The following is a 17,725-nucleotide window of genomic DNA, read 5'->3' as shown; positions in this document are numbered from 1 at the left end:
CCGGATCTTTGATGACCTCCTCTCACGAGCGGTCCCCAGCCCTCCCCAGGGCTCACCTGCCGGCCTCTGCCACGTCCCCAGGACCCGCCACTGGGCCAGGCCCAAGCAGCATCAAGTCCCGGGCCTAGAGTCCCCGCCATCGCGCCCGCGTCGCGTGCCTCCAGTCGCCACGGCAACCAGGGAGGCGCTGACCCCTGACCTCGAGGCCCCGCCCCTTCACGTTCCCGAGACCAACATGGAGAAGGCCAACCCGGAAGTGCCGCCGCAGCCGCCCGTCAGGGGTTAGGAGCCGCCGGCCCAGCCAGGCCGAACCCAGCGCCCGCCGCCCTGCAGCCCGCGGCCCGCGGCCCGCCCCGCGTCCCGTCGGCGCCGGGGCGGCCGCGTTCCCCGCCCGCCTCCACTCCACCCCCGGCTACCCGCCCCCGCCCGAGAGGAGGAGCTGAGGCGAGGGGGAGGAGGAGGAGGGAGAGGTTTGCGAGAGGGAGCGAGGCCGCGTTAGCCGCCGGCGGTTCGTACTACCGGGGTCGGGAGGAGGAGCCGGGCCGGGCCCGTGGACGAACGCCGGGCGGGCGGGAGGCGCGGAGGCAGCGGAAGCTGCGCGGCCGCAAGGAGGCAGGCGGGAGGCCAGGGGTGCAGAATTGGGGAGGCGGGGGGCTCCCTCCAGCCCCACAGCCCTCCGCCCAGGTCCCGGTGGCCAGGCCTCACGTGCCCGCAGGCCTGGGGAAGGTGGAGACTGGAGCGGGGGTCCGCGCAGAGGCCTGCACGGCGCGGCCAGGTGATGGTGGGCCTGTGTGTTTCTCCAGACGAAAGGGGACCCCCGGAGCGGCCGTGCCCCTGGGCTGCCCCCGCGAAGCATTTTGACATCAGCCATAGGGAAGTCGGGGAGCCCTGAGCCTGCCTGTCTCCGTTAAGTGCCCTTAGGATGCAGTGATTAAGGAATTAGGCTCTCCCTCCGGGAGGGGCACTGCCTCTGCTTGTGAACTCGGATGCAGAGAAACAGGACAGGATGATGCTGTCCGAGCAAGCCCAAAAGTGGTTTCCAACCCACGTGCAGGTCACAGTGCTCCAAGCCAAAGATCTGAAGCCAAAAGGCAAAAGTGGCACCAATGACACATACACTATAATTCAACTGGGCAAGGAAAAGTACTCCACCTCTGTAGCTGAGAAAACCCTTGAGCCAGTTTGGAAGGAGGAGGCCTCTTTCGAGCTACCTGGATTGCTAATGCAGGGAAATCCAGAGAAATACATTCTTTTCCTTATAGTTATGCACAGGTCCCTGGTGGGTCTGGATAAATTTTTAGGGCAGGTGGCAATCAATCTCAATGACATCTTTGAGGACAAACAAAGAAGGAAAACAGAGTAAGTTATGTAATTTATTTTGAATTTGGGGGAGTTTATGTCTTATTTATGGTTTTTCTGTTCTTGGAAATTATCCGTATACTTCGGGCGTTGGTTTTTGAATTGAAATATGATCCAGTTTTAAGCACCGTATTTGCATGAATCTGAAGTAAAAGTAGCACTCGTGATGAAATATTTTTTAAATGGAATCATTAATGATCCCTTATTCTTTCTGTTTGAGGTAAACATCTGTCAAATAATTGAATATTTTGCGGTAGATTTTAAGTAAGTTAACATTGTTTCAGTATAAGAGGACTGGATCACAGTGTTGACCAACTAGAACTTCATATAAATTGTTATGGATTTTAAACGTTACAATTATCAATGAAATGGAAGATCAGAAATTAAATCTAGCAATGTAATGTTGATGTGTCACACTTTGTAGCTGTCGAAAGATAAATTACCAGATTTAGAACTCTATTTCATTTCAACGTTATAAACACAGCTTTCATTTTAGCGCAGTCATTTTTCGAGGTCAGTACGCCTTGATGGGAGTCTATACCTGTTAGGAAAAAAAAAAAAAAGTTTTAAAAGTGTGTACAAACATCCTCAACTTCAAATGCACTAACATTTTCCTTTGAATTTGCAATTACATCAGTTATTGTATTACTTCAGAATTGGTTTTCCAAAGCTATTGTGTTTAGACCATACTAAATGCTGTAGAATTGGAGGGAATGATAAATTTTTGTGATGAAATGATTTGATGACATCTTCAGTGGCCTTTTCAGTATGACTGTTGAGCTTGAGTTAGATATATTTTAATTTAAAAAATCATAATATAAATTAACATTAGGATATTGTGTCTTAAACTGAAAAAAAAGTATGCTTTTAGAGGTGGGTATACTCACCCCTTCCATCAACTTAAAAGGACATTATATTAATGAAATTAGTGGGAGAAAAATACTGGTTGAACTTCTAAGAGTACTTTCCATTTCCAAAATAGTGTGGGTGTTTCGTTCAGTTATAACTGAATTTATTTACTGTTTAAAAAACTTTTTTATAATGATATTTTTCTTGAAGTTTATGTTAATTCTTTACATTTTAAAACAACTATCTCTTGTTCTATACATTTCTGCTCTCAACCTTCTCTTGATTGGAGTTTGTTTCATTTCAAATCAGGTCTTTACCTAAGATTTAATATATGTAGAGTAAAAGTGTAGACAGATCAGAAATACTAGGAAGGCAGGAGGAAAAATGGTACTATTTAATTGAGATGAAAATATTTTAGAAGGAGGGAAAAAGTTTTTTTTTTAAAAGTGTAAAGTTTAATATATATCAATGATTTGAATAATAAAATTATTTGATACCTAAAGAGTGGCATTCAGTTTCCTCTGAGGGATTCTTTATCAAATTGAAGGTGAAAAATGGATAATTACCAAATAATCTGTTTCAAATTGCCAATTTTGGGTGACAGTAAATATTTAACATGTTTTGAATGTAAACTATTAAGTATATTGCACCTTCAAATTCCTCACTTCATTTACGGTACTTTAATATTCATGGATCATGTATTTCAGGCCTTCTCTGAAACATAAATTTTCCTGGTGAAAGTAGGCCCAAATGTGAACCCAAGGAGTCTGAGGATGAAATAACCTTTTGCAGTTTGTTCTTGTTTTACTCCTAGTCCTGGGCAACATCACAGTTACAATACATTTGCTGTGAGCAATTCTCTTATATTGTGGTCTCTCCTTACAGAAATTCTGTACTGGCTATTGTATAAAATTGATTAGAACTTAGGGGAGAAATGCTTTTAAATATTATCAACAGGGTTTGTGATGTGTTTGCATTCAAAGTGATTTTCATATGTTTATTAAACCCCGAACATTTTATTTGTGGATAAATGGGGACCATGTATTTGATGAGGTATCTTTATTGGTAATATTTCTAGTTTTTTAAATATATTTAATAACTTCCTTTTCTAGCACAGCTGTACCTGTGGCCCAGTAAGAGACAGACTTGAGCCACTGGTATATTGCAAGAAAGATATTTAATATTCTGCACATTGCTAAACCTTGTCAGCATATTCCCAAGTGCTTTTTAGAAAACTGTTTTCAGTGATGAGGACTACCAACTGACTTAGAAGTCCTATGAAACTGCTGGATGTGACACTTTTTACATTTTGATACTGAAGATGTATGTTTACAGTTTGTCTTCCAGTTGCATCATGATAGGTAAAGAAGTATGACAACTAAAATTATTACTTTACTTATTTTCTTACCTTGAAAATAAATTTTTTTTTTCTCTCTTCTCTTAAGGAATGGGGCAAAAGGCCTGAGCCAGAACCCTTTGAGTGGGCCTGGGAAGAGAACTTCTGTATCTCCTCCTTTAGAGGATGTCTGGGTTGGTTCTGGCATGAGATTTAAAGAAATAATACAATGTTTAGTAATAGAATGTTAAAATCATTGATGCTGTTACATAATATCCATTGATTTTTTACAATAGAAGTAGGTGATGTTGACTTTTTTTTTTTTAATGCTCACGAAGAGTAATAACTAGAGTCTCTAGAGTTAGCTATGACTCAAACATATGCAGATTTTAGGATGTGTGTGTGTCTCAGCGGTGCACCTGTGTCCTGGCCTCTGGCACCTTTACTGCCAATTTTGTCCCATTTCTGACCACACAGCACCAATTGCTTGGGAATAGTTCCCACATGTGTGCTGGTTTTTGAACATGGACCTGTGCCCACTAAAAATTGAACAGAGGCCATGTACAGTTTAAATCCAGTACTCTAGAGGTGAAAAAAAGTCAGCTAGTCCAGTAAGCTCCAAATGCTGCGTCTTCATTTTATCTTTCTGAAGACTGGAAAAACAAGTGCTATCTCCGAAATGATTCGTGAAGATCTCATTAAGACTTCCCTATTACATCATTTTCAAAACAAAGCAACTAAAGTTATTTGTCATTGCTACATTTTCAATGAGTATGTTTGTAAAAGTTCTTTGTAGTTTTTTTCGGGGGGTGGGGAATGGACATTATAGTGTATTTACACTTTGTAATCAAATACTGATTTGCTTTATTCAGGTTTACACAGGTCTTTACAGTTCCCTACTAAAAAACCAGACAATATAAAACACACACACACACACACACACACACACACACACACACAGTTGTAGCTTACTTGTAAGAGTATAGTTCTAGAAATAAAAATTGAATAAACATTTAATGCAAGGCAGACTGCCTTCCAGGAGCTTGTACTCTAGCAATACAAAATTTGCATTGTCTTTCTCTTCAGCTCTCATGTCTCCTGATTAAATACAGTGTCCTGCAGTATGTGCCAGCCATGTGGTTAACCTTATTAACGTATGCGGTTCATCAAATAAGAAAGAGCTTCTATTTTCCTGCAGATGTTATTCATCAACTTTAGATTTTTTTCCTTACTGACTTTAATCTGACATTGGAAGTTACATATCATTCCTTGTGCCTCAATTTCCTCATCTATGAAATAAAGATGTTAAAGTAGATGATTTATTGGTCTTATTTCTAAAATTCTATGATTTTCCACTACCTCACCGCCTTCCATTTTGGGGGTAATGATTTTTTTTTTAACTCATATTTGCTTTGTTACATACATGCTCGTTTTTGTTTGCATATTTTTGGTACATTTTTTGCAAAGTATATTCACCTACATTCTATAAAACCTGAGATACTACAGAGTATTTCTGAGATACTGTTCATCAGATGTGTTTCTCTCCCTATTGAAAATGGCTCTGTTTGCCAAAACTTGGAGGTAACTGGGTGTATAATCTACTTCATTTCCAGGCTTTTTGAGTGCTCAATTGTATGTTATTTAAGGTTGCCTATTTCACAGAGTTTATTGCTGTCATTTCTTATTTCTAGCCCCTGTTTCTTCAGATTTTACCATTTGCCTTACATAAGGAATTTTCTCAGTTTAAGGTCTCAAGCTAATGCCATTTAAAAATATTGATATTCTAAGAAATGGCTAGTGTTGATGCAACTGTATCTGAATTGATTGAATTGCTCCAATTTAGTTAATCAAGAAAATGTTTTTCTTCGGTGTTACTTGCTAAGATGTAGCTGGTATTTACATCATGTGCCAGTTCTCTGTTCTTCCTGGAAGACCTGTGAACCAGTGTTTCAACTTGATATACAGTAAATGTAATCTTCTCCTGGCATATCCAGTTGGTAACAATGAGAGAACTAATGTAAAATTAGATCAGAGTTTCTTTGTAGCTAAGAAAATTTGTTACACTCGATTAGAGCTATATTTAAATAATAACCTGTGTACAGAAATGGATATTATGCCTCATTGCTAAGTTACATGAAAACATTGTAGAAACTCTTTCAGGCTTGATTTTGTAGTTTTTTTTGGCTGTTTTCCCATAGAATGGCCACTTGTGACGTGGACAACTGGAGAATTTCTCATGGATAAAAATACTATAAAACCAAAATATTGCTTCTTGTACATCATTTAAATATAGATAGTACCATACATTGAAGTCACTAAAATATAAGATTTGGCTTCATTTACAAAATATTTTTTATTTGGTATTGTCATAGTAGCAATAGTAAAATGAAGCAAATAGATTCAAAAGAAAGCATTTTAGGTTTTTTTTTCCTTTTGAAAATTTCACAAGATTTATTTTTTGTCACTTCTTGCATTTTACTTATTTTGCTTATTTTATTCAGGAATAGGCTTTGATCCATTTTATATCAATCTAAGTGACATTATATGCTGTTTTAATGATTAGCAAGCTGTATGTAGTGATCGCCAATGTTAACAAAATTCTTTTGCTACTTTTACGTAAGTAATATTTTGGGATAGGGCCAAGTATTTATTATTGCATTAAAATGTCATCAGTATTCATTTTATAATGCTCAAAAATAATTTGTATTGGTGAATTCTTTCAAAGTCTGCCTCAGTGTCTTTTAATGTTAAAAAAATGTCCTTAGGCCATGAGCAACACTTAGTCTCATATGGAAAACTTTTAGCATTGATAAGAATTTTTGGTGATGAGTGATTTTCAAATCAGAAAAGAAAAGATTAAAAACATTTTCAAACTTGCTAAAGACCTATTCATTTCTTCAGTATATGTTACATCACAGAGGCAACGATCAGTTTTTTAAACTAAACAGTGAGTAAAGCCTGAAATACTGTGGCTGACAGATTCTTGTTCAGGGCTTAGGCTGCCTTGATGTATAGTTACTTTACCTAAACGGCTATTTGTATGTAACAGAACTCAGTATCCTCTCTTCATTATGTATTACAGCCCATTTTTATTTTCTTCTCTTTAAGGTGGTTTAGATTAGAATCCAAACAAGGAAAACGAATCAAAAACAGGGGTGAGATAAAGGTCAATATTCAGTTTATGAGGAACAATATGACCGCAAGTATGTTTGACTTATCAATGAAGGACAAAACCAGATCTCCTTTTGCAAAGTTAAAAGATAAGATGAAGGGTAGAAAAAATGATGGAACGTTTTCTGATACGTCTTCTGCAATCATTCCGAGTACTCACATGCCTGATGCCAATAGTGAATTTTCAAGTGGTGAAATACAGATGAAATCCAAACCAAAAAAGCCTTTTCTTTTGGGTCCTCAGCGACTCTCGTCAGCGCATTCAATGTCCGATTTATCTGGGTCCCATATGTCTTCTGAGAAACTGAAGGCTGGCACCATAGGTCAAGCACATCTTCTTGGACACCAGTTAGATTCCTTTGGAACAGTTCCAGAAAGTGGTAAGTGCCACATTCTTGTGTCCTCAATGGTCTGAACTACCTTTTAGTTTTTAAAGTTTATTTCCTAAATTTAGTAAATAATAACAGTTGCTTTGTAGTATTTTCCAAATTTTGTCATTCATCAAATATTGAGTACCTACTATTCCTCAAATTGGTAAGTTCCTTGAAGGCGAGCTTGTCTGCATTTATATTTATATTATTAGATAATAAAATGAATGCCAGTTTCCTTTTATGGCCTGGCTGCCTGTTTTACTGCTCTTTCTACTATCTCAAAACCCTGAGCATAAATGAATGTTCATTTCATCATAAAGTCCCTAGAAGAAAACTTTTATGTTCAGAAGAAAGTAAATTTAATGCTAATGAAAAAGTCTAAGAATTTTTAGCATTATCATGCCAACCAGAACCTCTAGTTTTGACATCATAGTTTATATGATTGTGAGCTGAATACATTACTAATGGTCTAGCAATATGCTAATTGTTATTAGCCTCGATGCTTCAGACTGCTACACCTTAGCATTTTAAGATTGTTTTCCTTGATTTTTTGAAGGTTAATACGTTTAAGTAGCTAATTGCTCTCATTCTAAAAGCAGCAGAATGCACACAGAATGTGTCAAATAGTGTGATGTAATGTGTCACTGATTATGTACTAACTACAAAATTGTTTGTAGGAAGTCTCAAATCTCCACACAGAAGAACATTAAGCTTTGATACTTCTAAAATGAACCAACCTGACAGCATTGTGGATGAAGGTGAATTGTGTTTCGGAAGACAAAATGACCCATTTACAAATGTGACTGCTTCATTACCCCAAAAATTTGCAACACTGCCAAGGAAGAAAAATCCATTTGAAGAAAGCAGTGAAACATGGGACAGCAGCATGAATTTATTTTCAAAACCAATTGAAATAAGAAAAGAAAATAAAAGAGAGAAAAGGGAGAAAGTTAGCCTGTTTGAAAGAGTGACTGGAAAAAAAGATAGCAGAAGATCTGATAAACTTAACAATGGGGGATCTGATAGCCCTTGTGACTTGAAATCACCTAATGCATTTAGTGAAAATCGCCACGACTATTTTGATTATGAGTCAACCAATCCATTTACAGCAAAATTCAGGGCTTCAAATATAATGACATCTTCAAGGTAAGCTTAATATGGGGGAAGTTCTACTATTTGGGAAAATCTTGTACTTGAAAGTATCAGGTATTTCTTTTAAATACTAGAATATTTTCAAGCCATTTTATTTTATTTGAAAAACATTTTTATTTCTATAATTATAGAGCCAGGCAATGTAGCGTATATTTTTGGAACTGAACTTTTTTATCTGAAGAAGATAAAAGACTCTTATTCTCTATCCTGGTCTGCTTCCACTTATGTGAGCCAGAAACTCACCAAAACTTAGAGAGAAAACAACGTGGCTTGTGATGAGACATGGCAAGAGTGAATTGCCAGTGGGTGTTAGTTCAAGCCAGAAATTTCAGTGATATGTTTCTAGGGATTCGTTCATGGGCTATCTGGAAAGGACCAACAGCAGCCCATGTGCTATTCTTTAAGAAATACCAGCTTCAGTATTAATGGCTTTCCTAATAGATGTTAATTATCTTTATTAAATGGCTATTTAGAAGTGGTTTTTATTTGAGAATGCTTGTTATTGGAATTCAGTGACCCTCATGGGTTTTGTAGGTACACCCAAGGGATCTATATGATGATTCGTAGTCAGAAATAATCACTCATGAGAAAGATCAGATTTTCCAGTTTTGAGTTTTCAGTTATATATATAATGGTACTTTTCTTATTCCTTAGTATATCTAAATTTATATCTATCTATCTAAATTTAAATCTATATATAAATTTATATCTACATATATAGATATAAATGTAGATATGCTAAGGAATAAATTTAAATATGGTTATGGATTTTACAGAAGTAAATGATGAAATAGCTGATTAAGGAAACCTCAAGCAAAGAAAAGGTAAATTTATTCCCATCTTGAGTGTAGTTGGCCCCGCATATTTGCAGGTTCTGCATTTTTGGATTCAATCAACCATGGATTGAAAATATTTTTTTAAAAAATAAAAATTTACCTTTTCTTTGCTTAAGAAATAACAATATAATAATTAAAAAATAATGCAGATTTAAAAAACAGTACAGTGTAACAACTATTTACATAGATTTACATTGTATTAGGTATTATAAGTAATCTAGAGATAATTTAAAATATATGGGAGTTGGTGTATATGTGCAAATACTGTATGTACCATTTTGTATAGGGGACTTGAATATCCCTGGATTTTGGTGTCCTCGGAGTGCTGGAACCAATCTCTCTCAGATACTAAGAGATGACTGTAATTATCTTGGAAGAGCATGCTAGAGTGTTTACCATGTAATAGAAGATTTTCTTCAAGACAATAATATAGAGTGTATAGACCTGAATGGGAATATTGGCTTAGAAGTGCTATGACCTCCATAAAACTCAGTGTCTCCATCTTTGAAACAAGGAAAATAATCCCACTTGATAGGATTCAGTGAGGATAAATGATATTATATGTAAAGTACATAATACAAAGCCAGGCCCCAAATAGGGAATCCATAAATGGTGACTACAATTATGTTTGATATGTTGTCATGTTATATTTTACTAAAAAACAGTGCTTGGTTTTGTCCCACTAGAAACAGCATATAGAGTATTAACAATCAATCACACTTTTAGGCTGTGCCCTCTCACCTCTCTTATGTATCTTCTATGGTATTTTAACAACTTGCATTTAAAGTTTTCAAAGTGAAGTGTACTTTTTTGTTTTCTTTTACCTATAAATGGATATTTGCTGTGATTTTTTTAAAAGAGTATTCAGTTCTGTTTATAGACCATACTGCAGAAAAATAACATTTTTATCATATGATATCAATATGTTATTGAGTTTATAGTTTTGATATGCCATTCAAAAATATTTTGGTATTTTACATACTGTACTTCACATATTACATTAAATCTTATATGGGTAAATAGAAATATATTTGCTTCTTTCCCCCTTTACTAAACTTTTTTTACAGAAGGTTGTTGGAAACAACTCTCCGAGATAACTTGGATATTGAGCAATTTAGCTAATTTTAGAGTCAAAGAAAAGCAAGAAAATGGGAAATGGTGGGAAAATAATGTTTTTACATTATGGGCGCATGTGAAAAAAAAAAAGCTTATTGAGTATTCTTAAATCTTTAATTGCCCTATATTTGAGCTGTTTATGTGGGCTCTTACGGGTTTTAAAAATGCGTGTGGCATTTTGACACATCTAGGCTTTGTTTTCAGTTACTTTATTATGGCTGTTTCTATCAAAATTAGAACTGTTTTATGATGTATAAAATGATTGCAAATATGTAAAAAAAATAGTTGTTTTTCACTTTATGACTTTCTCTTCTTCATATTTATGAGATACCAGATATGAGGACAGAACATTTGTAGATTCCTAGGAAGTTATTCTTTTTGCATCACAAACCATCCGTGTGGTAAATGTAAAACATTTGCAGCAAAGGGGTGGTTCTGGTTAATCTTATAAAAAAGAAGAATTGAATATAAATAGACCCAAGAAGAGTGTGCAGTTCACACTTTTGGCAAGCCGCTTTATCTTGAGTGGAATTTGGGAGGATATGGCCCAGGTAGCGTTGTCTTTATGTAACAGTATATTTCTATTTTTCCTCCCAGTATCAACCCTCAGCTATCTGGGACATTTTAAATTTCACACATTAACATCCTAACCAAATGCACTTTTGGAGCTAGGGACTCATCAGTAAGACACGTGCTGTGAATTTTTTCAGGAGTGCTCAATAGACTTATTTACAGTTTCCCGGACTCTTGTGGCCAGTGTTTGTGAGAATGCTGAACAAGGTTAAGGGTAAAATATGTAGCTATGGAACTGCATTTTCTTCTTGGTGAGTGAACTGGCTCACTTGTGATTGCGGGTACCTAGGAACCATATTGTTACCCTCTGGTTGAATAATGTATATGATTAAAACTGGAAAATTTTCTTTATGCCCCAAATTTTAAAATGTACTAAGGCACACTTTTTTTTAGAAGTTAGACTTTTTATTCCTTAGTGTTAAGTAAAATCCACCTGAAGAAAGCACTTTGGAAACCACAAAAAATACCACATTTTGATTCTGTCCTTGGAATAGGTCCCATAGTTTTACATAAAACTGATAGAGGAAATTAGGCATTATCTTGGGTTACTTCAGCAAAGAGCAGGGCTCTTTGAAACACTTTTCCCCAAAGTTACTAATTTGCAGTCTCTTACATGCCCCTATTTCTTTGAAGCGTTTCCTGTTCTTGTAGGGAGGAGTAGTTGTTCCCTCTGCTGCAGCATTTTCTTACGTAAGTCTTGTCTTCTGTGGGAATGGCATTGTTCACTAATAGCTTCGTCTCACTTTTCTTACCCACTACTGTGAAGAGGTTGAGAGCAGGGTCTGCATTTCATTCCTCTTTTTGCCCTTAGTATCCAGTGTGATGCTTGGTAGGTAGTATTAGATATTTTGAATAAACGCAAACAGTATAGCAGACCAGTTTCCTAATGCACACAGTATAGCAGAACAGTTTCCTGAAATGCCACTCTCATTCCGTTAGCCTCCTACTTTCAGCCCGGCTGGCCTGGGCTGTGAAGATCTTTCTAATAGACTGAAAACAGATGCATAAAGCCAGATGTATGCATTTTTATGTACAACTAAACATTGTTAAAAATCTGAAGTTTTAAAGGATTACTGAAATTTAATATTCAATCTAAATAGCACATGTCTGGAGTCTATTAAGAACTGTGTATTAGGGTAGGTTGTCAGCTGTAATAACCACAGGTATCAGTGGCTTATCACAGCAGAAGTTTATTGCTCACTCTTGTCACAAAGCAGTTCACTGGGATGGTGATAGGAAAAGTGAGTGCTTTGCTCTGTGCGTTCATCTGGCTCCGCACAATCTCTCAGGAAGCAGGCTTCTTTCTTCTTGTGATGCCACCATTTAACACATGGCCTCCAAGATCCTTGCAGCAGGGGAGGAGAGAGAGGATCAAAGGAGGGTCATTTCTGTGTGCTAGGCCTAGTGCAGTATGCGTTACTTCCACATATGTCCCATTGGCCAGAGCTCACCCATGCCCCAACCTCACTGCGACCTGTGACGAACTGTGACTTAGCTGTATACCTAGAAGGAAGCTGAATTGGGTTTAGTGAGCTTACAATATTGTGTGTACCATTGATGCCAAATCAGCTTGCTACTAAGAAGTCGGGATGCTGTCCAACACTGGCATGCTGCAAAACTCCTACGACACATATACAGTAAGTAGAGTTGGAATTCTTGTAATCTTCAGGAGAATGTTTTCTCAGTTTATTATTGGTACTAAGTTGTTTGTATGTTAAAATTGCTACTAGTCTTGCTTTTTAATTGTAAGTCACAGGTTGTTTAGCATCATCAGTAACAACTAATTTTTTTCATGATTTATCAAATAAATTGTCAACTAATTTATCATGTGGTTTATCCCACAATTTGCGAAGTAATCCTTTTTTTTATCAGCAGTATATCATTTGCCAAAAATAAATATGCCTGAATGTTTGCTATACTATTTTAAATTTGTTCACAACAAATTATCTTCTAATATATTATAAATAATATAACAAATAATAAATTGTAAATAATGTTATCACCAGGCTATTTTTTCACTTAAAAGTAGAAATGATGGGTGTGTGTCTTCACCAACCAAATTTGTTCATTTCTTTTCTTTTCTTTTCTTTTTAGCTAGGAGATAGCAAATTCTGGCTTATTTAAGAGTTCATGGAAGAGATGTATATCACTTTCAGGTCTGGCCCATGGGATGTCCTCTTAACACTCTCCTCCATTTTGCCTCTTCCTCCAATATCCTGGACCAGGGATTGGCAAACTAAGCTTGGAGGCCAAATCTGGCTTGCTACCAGTTTTTGTAAAGTTTTGTTCGAGCACAGCCACTTTATGGTCATTATTGTGTACGGTGGTAGCATTGAATAGTTATGACAGAGACCATATGGCCCACAAAGCTAAAAATATTTATTGTTTGGGCTTTACAGAAATACTTTGCTGACCCCTGCAGTAGCTGAATGGAGAGGATCTTTGAGATGGGCAGAGCTGTAAGTCGGAGCAACCTGGGTCTCTGCATGCAAGTGGAAGGCCCACCTGACCAGGAATAGCCAAGTGGCCCTTGTCCAAATGATAAATTCACAGGATATAAGTTACTGAGATTTATATATGTATTTATTACAGCACTTAGCATTATTTATCCTACCGAAGAGGGCACATGAGCTATGGTACCTTTTGTTGTGTTTAAGAAAGCCCTAGTCAAAAAAGTTTAAGAACCACTGGTTTGCAACACCAAATCCAAACTCCTCTTTCTAACTTTCTAAGGCTTATTGTATTTTAGGCTTTTCTTAACCTTTCAAGTTTTCTTTTAGTATTCCTCACCAACCTGTTCTAGGTAAGTTAATTTCCTTACTGCATGTCTCTACACTGAGGTCCTTGTAAGCCACGCTGTCTTCATTCCCAGGCTCAATTGTGGGGTGCACTCTCAGCTGATCTCTGAGTGTTCTTTTTTGAGTAACAACCTTGTGTTTCCCTTTGGATTTCTGCTGATATAGAAGAAGTAATTACTATACAATGTTTATTGTGCCTAGGTCTTATATTAAGCTGTGTAAGCGTTTTAACAGTTGTGCAGAATCTTCTTTCTTGGGTGAACCACAGCACCTAGATTTGTGCATGACCTCAGTGCTGATCATCAAGGACTCCTGGAGATTTTTTTTTTAAGCTACCATTTGTTGGGCCTCCCCTCTGACTGAATTAGAATCTTGAGCGAGTAGGCCCTGAAATGAAAATCAGCATTTTAATAACTGCCCATTGACTATCAGGTTTAAAAATTGCTGATCTATATTATATCACCTACAGTAGTGCCCCTAATCTATGGGGTACATTCCAAGACCTCCAGTGGATTCCTGAAACCAGGCACAGTTCCGAACCCTGTATATCCTATGTTTCCTTTTCTATACATGTATACCTATGGTAAAGTTTAATTCATAAATTAAGCACAGTAAGAGAGTAACAATAATAATGAAATAGAACGATTACAACAATATGCCAGCATCACTCCTCTTGCACCTTGGGGCCATTATTAAGTAAAACAAGGGCTACTCAAACACAAGCCCTGTAATACTGCAATAGTCGACCTGATAGACGAGATGGCTACTAAGTAACTAATGGGCAGGCAGTGTAGACAGTGTGGATACACTAAACAAAGGGACTGAACAAAGGGATGATTCACATCCCAGGCAGGACAGAATCGGATGGCCTACCACTTCATTAGGCTACTCAGAAGGACATGCAATTTAAAACTTAGGAATTATTTCTGGAATTTTCCATTTAATATTTTTGGACCATGGTGGGTAACTGAAACCATGGAAAGCAAAACCATGGATAAGGGGGTGGGATGACTTTATTTCCTAAGCTTTCAGTAAGTATTCTTTGTGAATGGAGATCAGGAATTGTGCTGACAAATGCCTACTTACAAATTAGACAACTTAGTCATATTAGCTTTGCTTGCAGGTCCCTAAGGTAGAGGGTACAGTAAGGAAGTTAGCTTGGCTAAAACAGAGATGTGGTGGAAAGGAGTAAAAGATATGGCTGAATAGGTTAAACACACACACACCCCCTAAATTATAGTGAACATTGAAGACCAGGCAGAAAAGTCTATTAAATATTTATGGCATCTATGGATGAATTGTTTCTCAGGATTGAGGTAAAACCTGAGAGTCAATAGTGATGAATGACACTTAAAAATATGCTTCTATTTGTATGCTACCCATGGTAAATTGAGGAGAAATTTCACGATGTGTATTCTTTGAAGAAGGTGTAAGTTCCTTGAAAAAGTTCAGGATCACAGAAGTCCATCTACTGAAGGGAATTCTGCTTGAGAGAATAAGATTTTCTCTCTGTTTGAGAGAAAATTGCTTATGTATGTCTTATTCCGAAATTTTTTTAAAAAACAATATAAGCCTACTACTCTGTGTGATGAGTTTCTGTTTGATGTTAGAGGGGCAGCTGTTCTGAGAGTAATAATTTAATGGGAGATATTTTTACCAGAGAGTTTTGTTTGGGGACCGTCCTTCTATTTGTGACTCATACAGATGCGTTCACTCCATTATTTTCTGCTCTACTATAATAGTTGTGAATGCCATGTAGCAAATTCTTAGCTACTCTGGGATAACTAAATGGTATGTTCTATAATATTATTTCTAGTATTAATTGATTTTACAAAAGCATGTATTTCCATTTTTAATGTTTGGTGGAAGAGCCTGCCTACTTTTTAGCAGATGATCTCATGCCAAATAGTTATTTTTTAGGATGGCACAGAAATAGTATCTAAGATCCAGACTTGTAATGTTTTAGTGATTTTTCATGGCAGTGTGCCTTTCACTTTTGAGGTCAGGTCTACCTGATTCTCCCCCCTCTTCCTTCTTTCCTTCCTTAATGAGTCAATTCCTGTCTGTGCTTGTGTCATACCTTCCTTAGGAGGTACAAAAAATTGGTTACCTAGAATGTGTATTTAAATGTTTCTAATTTTCACAAATCACCATAAGCTTGTAAGCATGTGGCCATTTATATGAAATTGTATAACATGTTCATTAAAAGTCAAAGACTGTTTACTGTAGAATTTACATTTTGATTTTTAAAAAGTATAGTAAATAAATGATCCTAAAGAAAGAGCCTATTGATAGTTTTTAAACCTTCATTTTTATAATGTCCCAATGGACTTTTTTTTCCTGAATGAGTTTAAAGTTCAGTCGTTGGCATCATAAACCTTAATATGCAAAGGATTTGTTTTAATAGCAGTATTTGCTTTTTGCTCATATTTGTCTAATATTAAAGATAATTTGCTTATTATTCATGGTAGGCTATAAATCTTTTACACACCTGAAAATTTGTGCCTTCATTTGTGAGACAGAAGACAAAAACTTTTGAGATGATTTTTAGACCCATTAATCCATTAGTGCCCAGAGATTTACAGAATGTGTCCAATGAAACAATGACTATGAACACGAAATATGCAATGTGATTAGTTCCCTTAACACTAACTAGAACTTTTATGTTTAACTCCCCAGATACTACTTGAAACTTTTTTACCCTTTGTCATCCTAATACTCATTATAATAGCTCTCATTAATTGGTGCATCTCCCAGTGGGTTAATTTGCAGATACCAGCCATGCCATCCTTGTGCTAACTCACTAATGCAAATTGATATTTATAGTCTTCAAAATTGAAAACAAAAAAAGCTCTGTAACAAAAAAGACAAACTTTGCTGGGTTTTTTTTTTTGTTTTTTTTGTTTTTCCCTTAAGAGAGAGATTGAGATATAGCAAGATTCTGAGAGAAAAGAAAATAGGCCAAAAAAATTCACAAAAACTACTGTAGGCTAATAAACTGATGTGAAAATTTCTCAATTTACAGCACTTGACAGGTGCTAAAAGAAAAGCATCTTTAATTTTAATGTGTTGTTAGGACCTCTTTAGAGAGACTGTACAAGTTATTAACAAGGTCCTCTGAGACAGGAGATGGGTAATTAACAAGACCTATGGAGATATAGTTTAGGTAATTAACGAGCTCTTAGGCACTGGACACAGGATAACACATAGCGAGTCCAATAGTTAAAGAGAACATGTTGTTATGATATGATCAGATATAAGATACAGCATGTAAGCCCTCTTGAGGTTTCTGATAGGAAAGTATTCAGATTGTATTCCAGTGACCCCAGTGCACTGATTTGTGTAAATCAGTATGTAAGGTTTTTGGTTTAACTTTTAAGGTAGCATTTGAGAGAATTATTTTTATTTGTTGTTACATGTAGATTAATACTCTTTGCTAATTGCCATTAATGAACGTGTGTATTTTGAGAAAAATGCATTGGAAACACATCAGTTGTATGATTCTAAATTGTCTTAAACATTTATTTTCAGTTTATTTTTTACCTGTGGCCTGCTGGGTAAAATTGCCTATTGCAAATTAACCTTGCTTTCCTTGTCTCCTTTAAAACAGTCAGGATCTAGGCCAGCAAGGAGACATGGCCCTGGCACCAGTTTGGTTTTTACATGTTATGTCCAGGTTCCTCCAGTCATGCCCCTATGCTACCTTCAAGTCTGAGATTTTATATTCCCAGCTTCAAATATTTGGTCCAGTTATTTCCTGTGTAAATTTGAAATTGCTGAAGTACGAATCTTGAGTTTTGGCTCAGAAAATTCCCACATTCAGCAAACATTTATTAAGAACATGTTATACTCTCAAGGTTAAGAATATAAAGAAGGCCCTTGCGAGGCTCCTGATTCGTTCAGTTACCTGCTGTCTCAGTGGTGCTACTGTAGCCCATCAGGATGATTTTTTTCTGAATTTCAGCTCTGCAAATCAAATGATATTTTCATTATTATTTTTGGCATATTTGCTATATATAAGGAAATCATATTGTTGAGATATAAATCCTGCTCTGTGTGCTTGTAGAAAAAGGTGTGTAAATATTAGGGCTGAATTTCATATTAAGGGTTGGACATTGTGTAGACACTGGGGAACCATGAAAATGTTGATTTGTAATATGATTG

The 17,725-nt window shown here is 36.8% G+C and overlaps 1 protein-coding gene across 4 annotated transcripts in view; it reads left to right on the top strand.

The window, feature by feature from the left end:
- Positions 1–325: 325 nt before the first annotated feature.
- Positions 326–17,725, top strand: part of RAB11FIP2 (RAB11 family interacting protein 2) — a 41,606-nt gene continuing 24,206 nt past the window's right edge. For 2 of the 4 annotated variants that reach the window (XM_007964227.3, XM_038009599.2), the window contains exons 1-4: positions 326–1,359; positions 6,653–7,095; positions 7,764–8,232; positions 13,163–13,222. In XM_007964227.3, coding sequence (XP_007962418.1) covers positions 1,007–1,359; positions 6,653–7,095; positions 7,764–8,232; positions 13,163–13,222 — 1,325 coding nt within the window. In that variant the 5' untranslated portion in view covers positions 326–1,006. The remainder of the gene's footprint in view (positions 1,360–6,652; positions 7,096–7,763; positions 8,233–13,162; positions 13,223–17,725) is intronic. The other 2 variants (XM_007964228.3, XM_038009600.2) reach the window with 1 other exon arrangement.

This window comes from Chlorocebus sabaeus, chromosome 9 (assembly GCF_047675955.1).
Source record: "Chlorocebus sabaeus isolate Y175 chromosome 9, mChlSab1.0.hap1, whole genome shotgun sequence".
Lineage (NCBI taxonomy): Eukaryota > Metazoa > Chordata > Mammalia > Primates > Cercopithecidae > Chlorocebus > Chlorocebus sabaeus.
This window is presented reverse-complemented; position numbering and strand designations above follow the sequence as displayed.